This window comes from Gavialis gangeticus, unplaced genomic scaffold (genome assembly GCF_001723915.1).
Source record: "Gavialis gangeticus isolate Ggan-Ray unplaced genomic scaffold, GavGan_comp1, whole genome shotgun sequence".
Taxonomy (NCBI): Eukaryota; Metazoa; Chordata; order Crocodylia; family Gavialidae; genus Gavialis; species Gavialis gangeticus.
Genome location: NW_017729033.1, coordinates 100,190,930 through 100,202,865, shown reverse-complemented (window position 1 = coordinate 100,202,865; position 11,936 = coordinate 100,190,930). Strand labels below are relative to the sequence as shown.

The 11,936-nt window shown below is 41.9% G+C and overlaps 1 protein-coding gene across 1 annotated transcript; it reads left to right on the top strand.

Moving 5' to 3' along the window:
- Window positions 1-389: 389 nt before the first annotated feature.
- Window positions 390-6,668, top strand: SPP1 (secreted phosphoprotein 1). The gene is made up of 7 exons (XM_019526454.1): window positions 390-509; window positions 1,822-1,887; window positions 1,984-2,034; window positions 3,382-3,483; window positions 4,280-4,324; window positions 5,211-5,450; window positions 5,877-6,668. The coding sequence occupies exons 2-7, from the start codon at window positions 1,834-1,836 to the stop codon at window positions 6,276-6,278; spliced, it is 894 nt and encodes a 297-aa protein (XP_019381999.1). The 5' UTR covers window positions 390-509; window positions 1,822-1,833; the 3' UTR covers window positions 6,279-6,668.
- Window positions 6,669-11,936: the final 5,268 nt, after the last annotated feature.

Sequence of the window (11,936 nt, the reverse complement as noted above, 5' to 3'; positions counted from 1 at the left end):
TTTTTACATATAAGTTTCCATCTTCCGTGACACATTCTCTAAGAGTTATTATCTGTCAAGCTCAGAACAAGGAATAACAGAGTTCTGGGAAGCTATTGATTCTGCCTGAAACAAAAGCAGAACAAATATGTGCCCCAAAGCCCATTTACCCGATACTGAATGCTGTGCATTCAGTAGACCTGTTAGTTAATGATATTGCACATAAGTAATGTTTTAACCATAAACTAGCTTTTGTTTGCTTTGAAAGCCACAAAACCAAAGAGGAAGTGTAGGAGAATGAGGGCAGGGCAGTGGCAAGAAACCTCATGACCTCATCCTTTCCGCCTCATGGAGATTGGCTGACTGAGGGCTGGGACAGCATTTAAATTCCAAAGGGCTGCAGATGTTAAATCAGTGGAAGAGGAGAGCAAAGGAAGCCTGAATATTTTCAGAGCAGATTGGCTTGAGCTGCTTCAAAGCTAACAGCTCCCCTGTCAGCTTCGACTCTTCTGATCCAGATACCAGGAAAGGTAAATGCACATTTTGTTTTTTGATGTCTGCTACTGTATCATGTATTATGTCAGGCAGTAAAGCTTAAACGTCCCAGTTTTTAGTTAAGTTTTAAGCATTCTAGTTCTTCTGTTCAGGGGTGAGCCTTCAGAGCAGTAAAACTGGTGTGAAAGAGGATGCAGCACACGATATTAAATTACAATGTTCAGTCTGTAGAGGAAGTAGTTAGATTGCTGTCACTAGGTCCAATGCTAAAAACTGGAAGCTGCCACTTGGAAACCAGAATTCCTAAATGTCACAACTGTCATGTTACAAAGCACTCTCTTGGCAGACTTCCTGGCTCTGAATCGGATATTTTATATTGTAACACTACTATAATGTCTATAATGTCTTATAATTGGTTGTTTGACATGTATTTTTTTCTGTGTCTATATTAAATCTCCTTCACTGCTAGACTTGGCAAAGACATTTTAAATTTGTCCTCCAGAATCTAACCAAATACATTGTTGTGCAATGTTCTCTAGCACTTCTTTGGAGCTCATTTGCTACATTTTTGCTAACTGCTGTAAAAGGACTCAGTCATGTGGAGGATCTTCTCCATCTCTGTCTACTAACTCAACAATGTCCTGTGGCCTATCAGGAATTATTCACTTCTAAATAACCAAAACTGCAATGTGAACCTGATATTTCCTTTCATTTCCTGCTGCAAAATACAGCCTATTTTCTTCAGATTTCTGGAAAAACTTGATCTCTCAGAAAAGCAGTATCCTTTTATGGAAACGTATGCTTAGATTTATTTATTGCTGCTTTAATTACAATTCTGAATATTTTATTTTACAGTAACTGAAAAAAGACAAAATGTTTTTTTCTTTTCCTCACTTATTGCTGATTAAACATGAAACTGAATCTGACCCTTTAGCAAACAACATTTAGCTATTATTCATAAAGCTTATCTTCATAAACTAAGTCCTTGGATTACAGACTTGGAAATGTACTGAACATCTTCCAGTTCTCAGTGGGAATTGATGTTCCTCAGTGATTTGCAGAGTTCAGGTTTAAATTTTGAGTTGGACTTCAGTAATACATTAGAAGTCTATACTGTGAAATCCTTTAGCTTTGGAGGGGAGGGTGGAAATTATGAAGATGCCATTCCTCTTCTGTGGTTCACAGTAGGGTGTTGGTGATAGCATAGAAAATGTGTGTGGTGGAAGTGAAGGGTCTGTAATATTAGATTATCCAATGCAACACAGTGAAGCATGAGAAGAAAGAGAATCTGTTGCATGTTCCTTACTATTGCATTGCTGACTTACAATAATGTCCTTTTTTTCCCAGGTAAATAGCACAATGAAGATTGCAGTGCTTTGTTTGTGCCTCATCGGCATTGCCTTTGCATTACCAGTAAGTAAATGATAAAAGCTGCATGAGTTGTATGTTTCCTTTGTACATTAGCAGCAAGCAATTCTGAGAACCTTTATTTTTCTTTCTTCCCTGAAGGTGAGTAAATCTAAGCACCAGCCTGATTCAAGGAGCTCTGAAGAAAGAGATGTAAGTTCCTTTTACAGTTAAATTTTTTCTCTTTTATTTAGATCTTTTCTTAAAAAAATTAATGTTGTCATCTCATGTAGGTTAAATGGCAGGTTCTCATTTACCCTCAATTCTAATGGCATTTGGCATTCCACAGAAGGTACTTTGCACAGCATAGGGTAGTGTATGGGGAAAGGTCAATTGGCTGTTTGGGGGGAGAAGTCCATTCCTTTATGTAATTGGTAACAGGCTCTAAAACATATCCCCTTGATTTAACAAGCATGTACCCAACTTTACTCTGACACCCAGGGCAGCCCCAGTCATTGTGATGGTACTACGTTTGTTTGGGAAAGAGAGAATCTGTCCCCAAGACCAAATATAGAAAGAGGTATTCAAAGAGGGGAAAGGTGGAAGAAGCAATTATAATCCCTGTTAAGTGACATGCCCCTCCTACTGCTGAAGGCACTAGTCAACCCACAGGGAGCAGAGAGGCAGTAAGGAAGTAGAAAAATAATTATTTTCCTTCCATGATCCTGGGAAGATGTGTAGTGAGACCCCCAACAGGTATACATGCCCTACATACATATACTGAGCCTGTTGGGGCATTGCTGTCAGCACAACTTCTTCCTTGGAGTGCACTAAAATCGTTCACTCTGAGATAAAAAAAGCAACTTGTTTAAAATATTTTTCTTCAGAAAATAAATGGTACAAATGGCCTGGATGCCAGTGAATGCTTAACCATCATGGCCCACATGCCACAATGACTAAATAGCTACACATGACGACAAAAACAGAACACAGACTGACTAAAGCACTAGAGGTAACAGGGGTAGAAAGAATGAACAGCTGGTGGTCCTGATTCTCCTTTCATTTCTACCAGGGTTACACCGCTGCATTCCCATCAGTGGAGTTACTCCTGATTCCTGTCCATGCTGATGACAGGAGAATCAAGCCTAGCCTTTTGCATATTTGCATGTATTTTATGCAGGGACTGGTGAAAGCCATAAGGTTTAGATGTAGAATCCAAGCTTTTCCCAAACTAAAGAACATTTGCAGCTGGGGTAGGGGGTGGTCAGCCTGGAACTGACACAGGAGCCAGCTGCAAAGTTCTGATCTGATCTTCCCAAGGTTCAAGACTACACATATTATTTCTGGAAGTAGGCACATCTCTGATATTAAGGTATTCAGATGTCAGTATTCCTAATTTTATTTTTACTACTTTTGCTTTTCATTGCAATTCCAACAGTTACACTATAAAGAAGGTAGGTGTTTCAGATGCCACAGCTGCCTGAAAATGGATGCCTGTGATTTTAAGTTTCACATGCAGCTGTAGTTTTGATTATGACCTTGATTCTTATTGTCTTCAAGGATTCCAGAAGCCATCATCATCACAGGCATCACCACCGTGTGCAAATTGAGTCACGTGTGAGTCCACCACGGGCACAAGAAGTTCATGTGCTACCTCAACAGGTTTGTACAACTGCATTGTACAGAGATTGCCAAAGTAGTTAGAAGAGAAATATAGATTCCCCGTGAGTGCAGAGTTTTTGTATCTATTGAGAAACTACAAGATGGCATGTTAGGCCCTTAGTCTTAGCTACAATGGTAAATAATGCAAAAATGACATCTCTCTTATTTCCCAAAATAGTACACTGATGTATACTGAATTAATTTATTAATATAAATTCAAAGATAATAACCAATAAAAAAGGAAAAAAACCCTCCATTAATAGCTATAAGATCATCTCTTATGGCTCTACCATGTCTTTACTTGAGCAAAATTCAACTGTAATTGACCAGACCAAACAAGGTCTTTTTTTATTGGATTAACTGTAGAGTTGGAAAGCAGTATTAGACAAACTTTTGGGTATAAGGGCCCTTATTCAGGTCATAAAGTCAGAGAACATAGGGTTGGAAGGGACCTCAAGGGTCATCTGGTTCAAACCCCTGCATAAATGCAAGAATGCTATTCCTAAACCACCCCTGACAGGGGATTGAGTCACACTCATTGGCTTTAGGACTAAATTTGGACCCTTTAACTGTGATTGTGCGACTACTTGGAACCGGAACATAGAGATTAGAGAGAGTACATCTTTCTAATATCCTACAAAAATGCCCTCCCCTCCACTTTTTATTGGCTTTATCTTTTTTTATTGACTAACTGATCAGCATTTCTCAAATTCAAAATTCTAACAATTTTTTTTAAAGAAAAACTTTGTTGCCAGCTTTTTGTCATTAATACTTATTTTTCTTTTTTGTTTTGCAGACTTCTTTTTCTTCAGAAGAAAGTGTTGAGGTCCCTAAACGGCAGGTGAGTTTTCATCTGCAGCCCAACACCTACCAGATGCAGTACAGCATCCATCATATAATAATGTCCATTTCCTCTAATAACATTCTTCTGGCACTCCTCTGAAAAAATCAGTTCCTAAGTAAAATAAAACTTCAGACAAGGTCAATCAAATGTAGAACAATCAGTTTTCTGAAACTTTCAAAAAAAAGCTCTAAATACAATTCTGTTCTCTTATGAGCTCCCACTGAAGGGATAGGTGGGACCCTTTAAGGAAAAAACACTCAGATAATAAATGAATCTGCCAAAACATACATAGATCTGAAGGAAAACCTTTTGGACATAAGCTGCCAACTACACTTTGTCCCCACAAAGTGAATGGGAAGCCCTATAAGCATCTACTTAAAGAGCTTCCTTAAGGTTATTCTATCTGGAAAGAGCATACATGTTGCTGACATCTCTTCAAGGAGTGTTGGCATCTGTGGAAGATGGATAGATTGTTGCTTAGGAATACACACAGAAACCAAGGGAGTACTACTGCTAGGCCTCTCTCTGCTCTTCTATAGGCAACCTTCCCAAAGTCATAGACAACGTGAACTCTGAAAACATAGGAGAGAAAGCATCAATTCTGTGACAATGCCCCCTACACACCTACACTGTTACATACTACCTACTGAGCACCCTTTTCTACCATGCTCTGCTACTTTCACTCAAGGTATATGGTAGTATGTAACTGCTACCTCATTGTTTCTTGCTATGGTAAAATATTATCTGCCTACCTCAGCTTTAAAATGTATAACAGTGTACTAAATAATGACAGAGCAAGCAAGGTACATTGTTATAATAATACCAATTTCATTTTATAAATTAAATTCAGTTGGATGATGCTCTGTTAATTTGTGCTTTTCAGATATTTCAAGTAGCAAGTAGAAGTACGGAAAGTGAGGATGATGATGATTCCAATGACACAGATGAATCAGACGAGGATGCTGTCACTGACTTCCCCACTGATTTCCCAGTCACTGAGACTTTCCCTCCTTTCCCCCCCACACGGGGAGACAATTCAGGCAGAGGAGACAGTGTGGGCTACAGAATGAGAGCCAAAGCAAAGTTGGTGAAGTCTAGCAGGCACTACCAAGCTACAGGAAAGGTAATCAAGTTTCCAGGAAAGAGAGATGTTCAAGATAAGAATTTGCTTTTGAAGCCATCTGCTATGAAATGATATGCAAGACTAAAAGGGTGTATTCCTAATTAATATAGGTGCCTAACTTTCATTAAAGGTAGCAACTATTGCATACAGACAGCAAGCAGCTAAGCTATTGCAAGGGAGCAGCAGCAGCATGGTATACTCACATGTGAGAACCAAGGACAGTGTAAAATCATATTATACAATGTTTGTGTAACTCTCTAAATATGCAGTAGGTTGTACAATATAGACAGCATAGAGATCTTTGAGAACTACCTAAACACAACAGGCATGACATGTTTCAGTGATGTATTGCAATATGCAGTAATTCACTGGCTCCTCAGAACCTAGAATATCAACTACTTGTGCTTTCTCTCCTATACTATATAGTTCATTGTACATGATGCCACTGAAGAGGACGACAGTACACCAGACGCAGAAAGCCAGCAGGTAGACTACTCCAAACCGCTCCCTGCTGCACACCTTGTTCCAGGAAAATATGACATCAGTGTGGAGTGGGATGACAAAAGCCACATGAAGGATAGCAATGAGGTCACCAGCAGGTCACGTGATGATAGCCATCAGAGACTCGAGAGCGTTGAGGTAGACAGAGATGACAGCAATCCTGATGTCCCAGAAAACAGCCACATGAGCAATGAAAGCAGAGAACAGCATCACACCCAAATTTCAGCTAGTGTCCCTGAAACTGATGCTGACAGCAACCAAACTGCTGAGAGTGTTGAAGATATTCAAGACCATCACAGCCTTGAAGACAATGAGGTCACTATTTAAAGAAAAACAAATATATAACTTTTTTTTTTACTTTGGTGAGGGGGAAACTTTCATTTTAAGAAATGTTTGCAAATGTAAACCAATTGTGATTTTGATTTCTAACTGTAGCAGAGGTTAGTGGTAACTGTATTAACCAGGCAAACTCAAGTATGCAATATTAGCTCTCCTTTTCATTGCAGAAATGTAAGCCCTCCTACTGCATCTGTTACTGTTCTCTTTGATTGTGATTCCGTTATGAAGAAAAATATGTAAAAGGAAGACGAATATAGTTTTACACACAAAGTGAATGTTACCTTTTATGATACTGTACTTCAATGGTTTTAAAATTCCAGTGTATATTTTGTTGTAATGTGTGAGTGAAATAAAACCACAAAATCCTGAACCTCTTCATTTAGTGTGAGCATAATTAAGTGGACTGCACATCTCATAGATCACACTAATTCCTGGACAAGAAGAATGAGCTTTATTTCTATTTAAATGAAGAACGCATTATATTACTTTCCTTAAATATGAAAAATACCTAATCACACAAAATATAGGAGAATAGAAAGATTATGGATTGCTTTGAATATTACAAAGACTTCTAGAAGGATACAAGGGTATTTAAAAAATTTAGGGATGGCTTCCGTAATTACAAAGAGTTTGACTTTGTTCCTAGAGGAAAACTGCTGTTTCAAAAAAATACTAAAGAGACTTAAGGTCTGTATACTCTCATTTACACTTACATTCAAGGCCAGTTTCACAATTTCAAATTTATTCTGCGTTCCCACAAGATCCACACAAACTCACTTCAAAGTAGAAGAAATTTACCCCCAAAATATCATTTAACATTTATGTTAAATGTCAATACTTCCCTGCTAACTGTGGGCCTAGTTCTGGCAAAAGCATCCATTGACTGCAGTGAGCACAGAGTCAAACTCTGTCCCTCTATCCATTCCTTCCTATATTTACACTAACATTTATGCTTTTTTCCATCTTGTATGCTACATGAAGGTATTTCAACAGGCAAAGGAACAGATTGCTCCAGTTGTAAGCCCACCAAATACAGTGACTGGTAATTTATGAGGCAGTTTCCATCCCCTGATAGAAATCCAAAAAGGAGCTTGTATTGTGTGTAATGTTGCCTAGTAACACCAATCAACAAACATGTTTGCCCCAAAATTATCTCAAAATGTACCTATTTATATCAGGACTAGGGGAAATACATATTATTAGTGCATACTAGTCTTCAACTATAATTCAACAAGCATTATAAATAATCTAATGTGTTTGTGCTTTATAATAACACCATAAGTTCGATAGCATAGGATAGAAGAGATTTTCTGATTCTAAAAACTGTTTATGAAGTTGCAGTGTGTTTGCATTTCTGTGAGCCTAGGTTTTGCTTAAACATTTTAAGCAATTTTTTTCACAAGTCTTTTTAACCCAATCAGTAGCCTACAATCTTTCTTCTTGGGCCATAATACTAGAGCTAAAAATACTAATTCTTATTAAGTGTATGTCTTATCAATAGCAATCTACTAACATTACTCAGATGTTGAACCCCATAGTTTTGAGGAAGTATACTTTTAGTACAGAATGTGTAAATTTAACCCAACATGGAGTACAGTTTAAGCAATTGATAAAACAAACAATGCCCATAAGGAATATTTAATCTGTGACAAGAAACTAGCACCTGCTTAAAATTTTACTTCATTATAGACAAAGCCTGAACTGACAAGCAATAAATTAAGGATGAGGAAGGAGAAGAGGGGAAAAAAACATAATAAAATATAATGAAACCAAAGAAAATATATGCTTGCAAAAGTTATTTGTTTTATAATAAATATCTGTAACATATGCTCTGGCATGAGTTAGACACCTTCCCTCCTCTCCTTTCAACAGAGGTAATGCAGTGGAAGATAAGAAGTTCAGTCTTCAGTTTATAGAACTACTCCATAGTCCTCAAAGTTCAGGAAAAAAGCACTGTCCTGAAGTCACAGGGAACTATTTTACTTGGGAGAAAACCAGGAGCTTCCTGGGAGCTACCTGGTAGCTGGCCAAGGGGGATAAAACTAGACAACAAGTGGCCTGGTACGAAGAGATTCTGACTGCTGGCAGGGAGCCAAGAGCATTTAACTAATGAGCAATGGTGTACAGGCAAGATTTGTACATCCTTCTGAAACCCAGACTGAACTGCCCCAAAGGGCAGTTGGGAATTTTTAGATATCTTTGTTTAACTCTTGTTATTTTCAGTATCCCCATTAGAAAGGCTTTCAGTAGCACAGTGTGCATATCTATGGGAGAGTAATCCTGGCAAAATTTAGAATGAGTCTAGATTATTTGGGTGTGTCCACACCTGCAGGTACATGCACTTGCAGCAGCTCAAATAGCAAATTTGTGCCAGGGATTTGTGCCTCAGCACACATGCCTAAACATGCACTCTGGTTTGGGGCAAATTGTGCCACTTGAGGTAAACTGACCCTGCCCAGCTTCTCCTGGATCTTCAGCCAGGGGGAGTTAGAGGCTGGGGCCAGCAGTATAAAAAGCTGTCCTGGCAAGCAGCTCAGGGAGGGCATTTATACACATACATTTGTCTGCCACAATGTGCCAGAGATCTAGTGCACTGTAGCAGACAAAAGACATCAGATCATGTGTGGAGCAAACTTGATTAAGCAAATCTGCTCCGCACACAAGCTGATGTGTCCAGCTCTGCATTGCATACATTTGTATAAATGGCAAAATGTGCACCAGTACTGTGAAAATGGTGGCAGTGTGCTTTTGAACCACAACACCTTTGATTTAGTTCATTTTCTCAGTGCTGACATGCATTTCACCATTTATACAAATGCATGCACCACAGTGCTGGGTGTTACATCGGCACTTCAGCACAAGCATGTGTACAGATGCCTGGAGCTTCTGAAGCCCAGGCAGTTGGTATCTGGGGACAGTAGCCCCTTGTGCCAGCTGGACTGCTGAAGCAGCCCTATCCTACAGTGGCCCCTGCACCCTCTACCCACTGCAGCAGTCTGGCAGTGGGGACTGATGCCCCTCACTCTTAGCCCACAGCTTCACCAGTGCACGTCACTCTGTACCCGCAGCCCCTGCCTGCCTCTACTAGCTCCCTCCAGGCAGCAGCTCCATCCCAGCACCAGGACATGGGTCCAGCTGCAGCCATCCCACGCACTGCTTTGTGGCTTTGAGCAGTGCCATCTCTTAATGTTCTGTTCCCTGTGCCTGTGCCTAGGCCACAACAATCCCCATGCCCTTACTGGGAGGCCCTTGACTGGGGCTCAGGGACTGACTGAGCTGAGACTGGGGAGATTGTCCTGTAGTGACAGGTGGGCAGGCCAACATCAGACCCAGGTCTGAGAGATGCCCCCTGTCACAGTGGAGAAGCTGTGAATACGACACCCAAATATCTATAGATTTTGAGAACTTCGAATTTGGCTCCCCCAGGGCTCGGGCCTTGGGCCGGTGCTGTTCAACATCTTCATTAGCCAACTGGACGAGGGTGTGCAGAGCACCCTGTTCAAGTTCGCTGATGACACCAAGCTGTGGGGTAAAGTGAATACACCGGCAGGCAGGGACCACATCCAGGCAGGCCTGGATAGGTTAGAGAAGTGGGCGGATCTGAACAGGATGCGGTTCAACAAGGACAAGTGCAGGGTGCTGCACGTGGGGAGAGGGAACCAGCATTATGGTTATAGGTTGGGGCTGACCCTCTCAGCAGCACACAGGCAGAGAGGGATCTTGGAGTCAGGATTGACTCCAGGACGAATATGAGTCACCAGTGTGACGAAGCAATAGGCACAGCCAACCGCACCCTGTCCTGCATCAACAGGGGCATCACTAACAGGTCCAGAGAGGCCTTGCTCCCCCTCTATGCGGCGCTGGTCAGGCTGCAGCTAGAGTACTGTGTCCGGTTCTGGGCACCACACTTGAAGAGGGATGTGGAGAACCTGGAGAGGGTCCAGAGGAAGGCCACTTGTTGGCTGGGGGCCTCCGTGGCCAGCCCTATAAGGAGAGGCTGAGGGACCTGAATCTTTTCAGTCTCCGCAAGAGGAGACTGAGGGGGGATCTTGTGGCTGCCTACAACCTTATCAGGGGCCACCAGCAGGGACTCGGGGAAAGTCTGTTCACCAGGGCCCCCCTTGGAGACACCAGAAACAATGGCCACAAGCTGAGGGAGGATAGGTTTAGGTTAGATACTAGGAAGAACTACTTCACGGTAAGGGTGGCCAGAGCCTGGAATAGGCTTCCCAGAGTGGTGGTGCTCTCACCTTCCCTGGAGATCTTCAAGAGGAGACTGAATAAGCACCTGGCTGGGGTCTTATGACCCCTGCCACCCCCAGTGCTCCTTCCTGCCCATGGCAGGGGGTTGGACTCAGTGATCTGTCTAGGTCCCTTCCGACTCATTGATTCTATGGTTCCCCCCATATTCCATGGATATTTCATCAAATGACTTCCCTAACACATTATTTTGGATTTATCACAATTTATCTTGAAGTTATTTTGTCCACAAAGATGCTCAAATGTTGTAATTGTTCTCTGTAATCCAATAGGGGTTCCTGACAGTATAACAGTGTCATCTGCATACATTAAAATAAGAATCAGGCTTACTAATAATTTGGGGGGGTGAAAATGCACATCCTGCATATTTTCAATAATATCATTCAATAACAAAAGGGCCAAAATACATCCTTGTCTAACCCCTTTTTGTATGTGATTTTTTGTGTAAATTCACCCTTCAAGCCCCACCTAACTTGAGCCCATGTATCTTTATAATATTTTATCAACAAATGAAAAAGAGAAGGGTCAATCCCATAATTTATCAGTTTCTCCCAAAGTTTACTTCTATCTATACTATCAAAAGCTCTTGACAAGTCTACAAATGCAATATACAGTGTTGATTTGCGCATTTGCAAATACTTATGTCTCAAATTGAAGAATAAATATGTTATCAATAGTGGAATATCCATCCCTAAATCTGGTCTGATGTTCATGTAATATGTTTTCCCCTTTTACCCATCCTATGAGATGATATAACAAATGGTGCCCAAAAATTACAGCTGAAATGTCGATCAAACTTATAGGGTGATAAGATTGTGGCTTGTTGGGGAGCAGGAGCAGAGGAACCAGGGTGCACGTGTGCCACACGTGTACCCACCTTACCTCAGCAGCGAAGGCAGCAGCTGCAGAGGAGACAATGGCAGGGGTAGCAACAGCTGATTTCCCCCTAAGGTAAGTGGGGCAGAGGGTACAGTGCAGCTGAGGCGGATCCAGGGGGGAAGCCCTCCGGAGCCCTCTTAGCTCGCCCGACAGGGAACCGCGCTCCCGAGCCACGTGCAGGCAGCATGCGCGAACAGTGCGAGCAAACAGGTACGGTCTGTTAGGGTGTGCCGGCATTTGTGCTGGCATTCGCGTAAGGCAGGCACAAGGTAGCTGCCCAGAGCAGCACCTCCAGTGAGCAAAAGCAGCAGGCACAGCTCTGTAGACATGGTGCAGACACGGAGCGCAGCTGCCAGGGGCCCCGCCCGGGCACAGCCGCCTGCCATGGGCTCTTCTGAGGCCTCCATCCAGACAGAGCTCATAGCGGGGTCGGTGGCCCCTTGCTCCCCGTCTGTGGGGGGGCTCGGTGGGGTCCTGGGGGGGGGGGCCTGGTGGTCCCCTTGCCTG

Bases quoted from the DNA above. Each gene is read 5' to 3' on its own strand.
- SPP1 (XM_019526454.1), top strand. From the start codon at position 1,834: ATGAAGATTGCAGTGCTTTGTTTGTGCCTCATCGGCATTGCCTTTGCA. The intron at 1,888-1,983 runs GTAAGTAAATGA...TCTTCCCTGAAG, and splicing joins GCATTGCCTTTGCATTACCA to GTGAGTAAATCTAAGCACCA. The intron at 2,035-3,381 runs GTAAGTTCCTTT...ATTGTCTTCAAG, and splicing joins GGAGCTCTGAAGAAAGAGAT to GATTCCAGAAGCCATCATCA.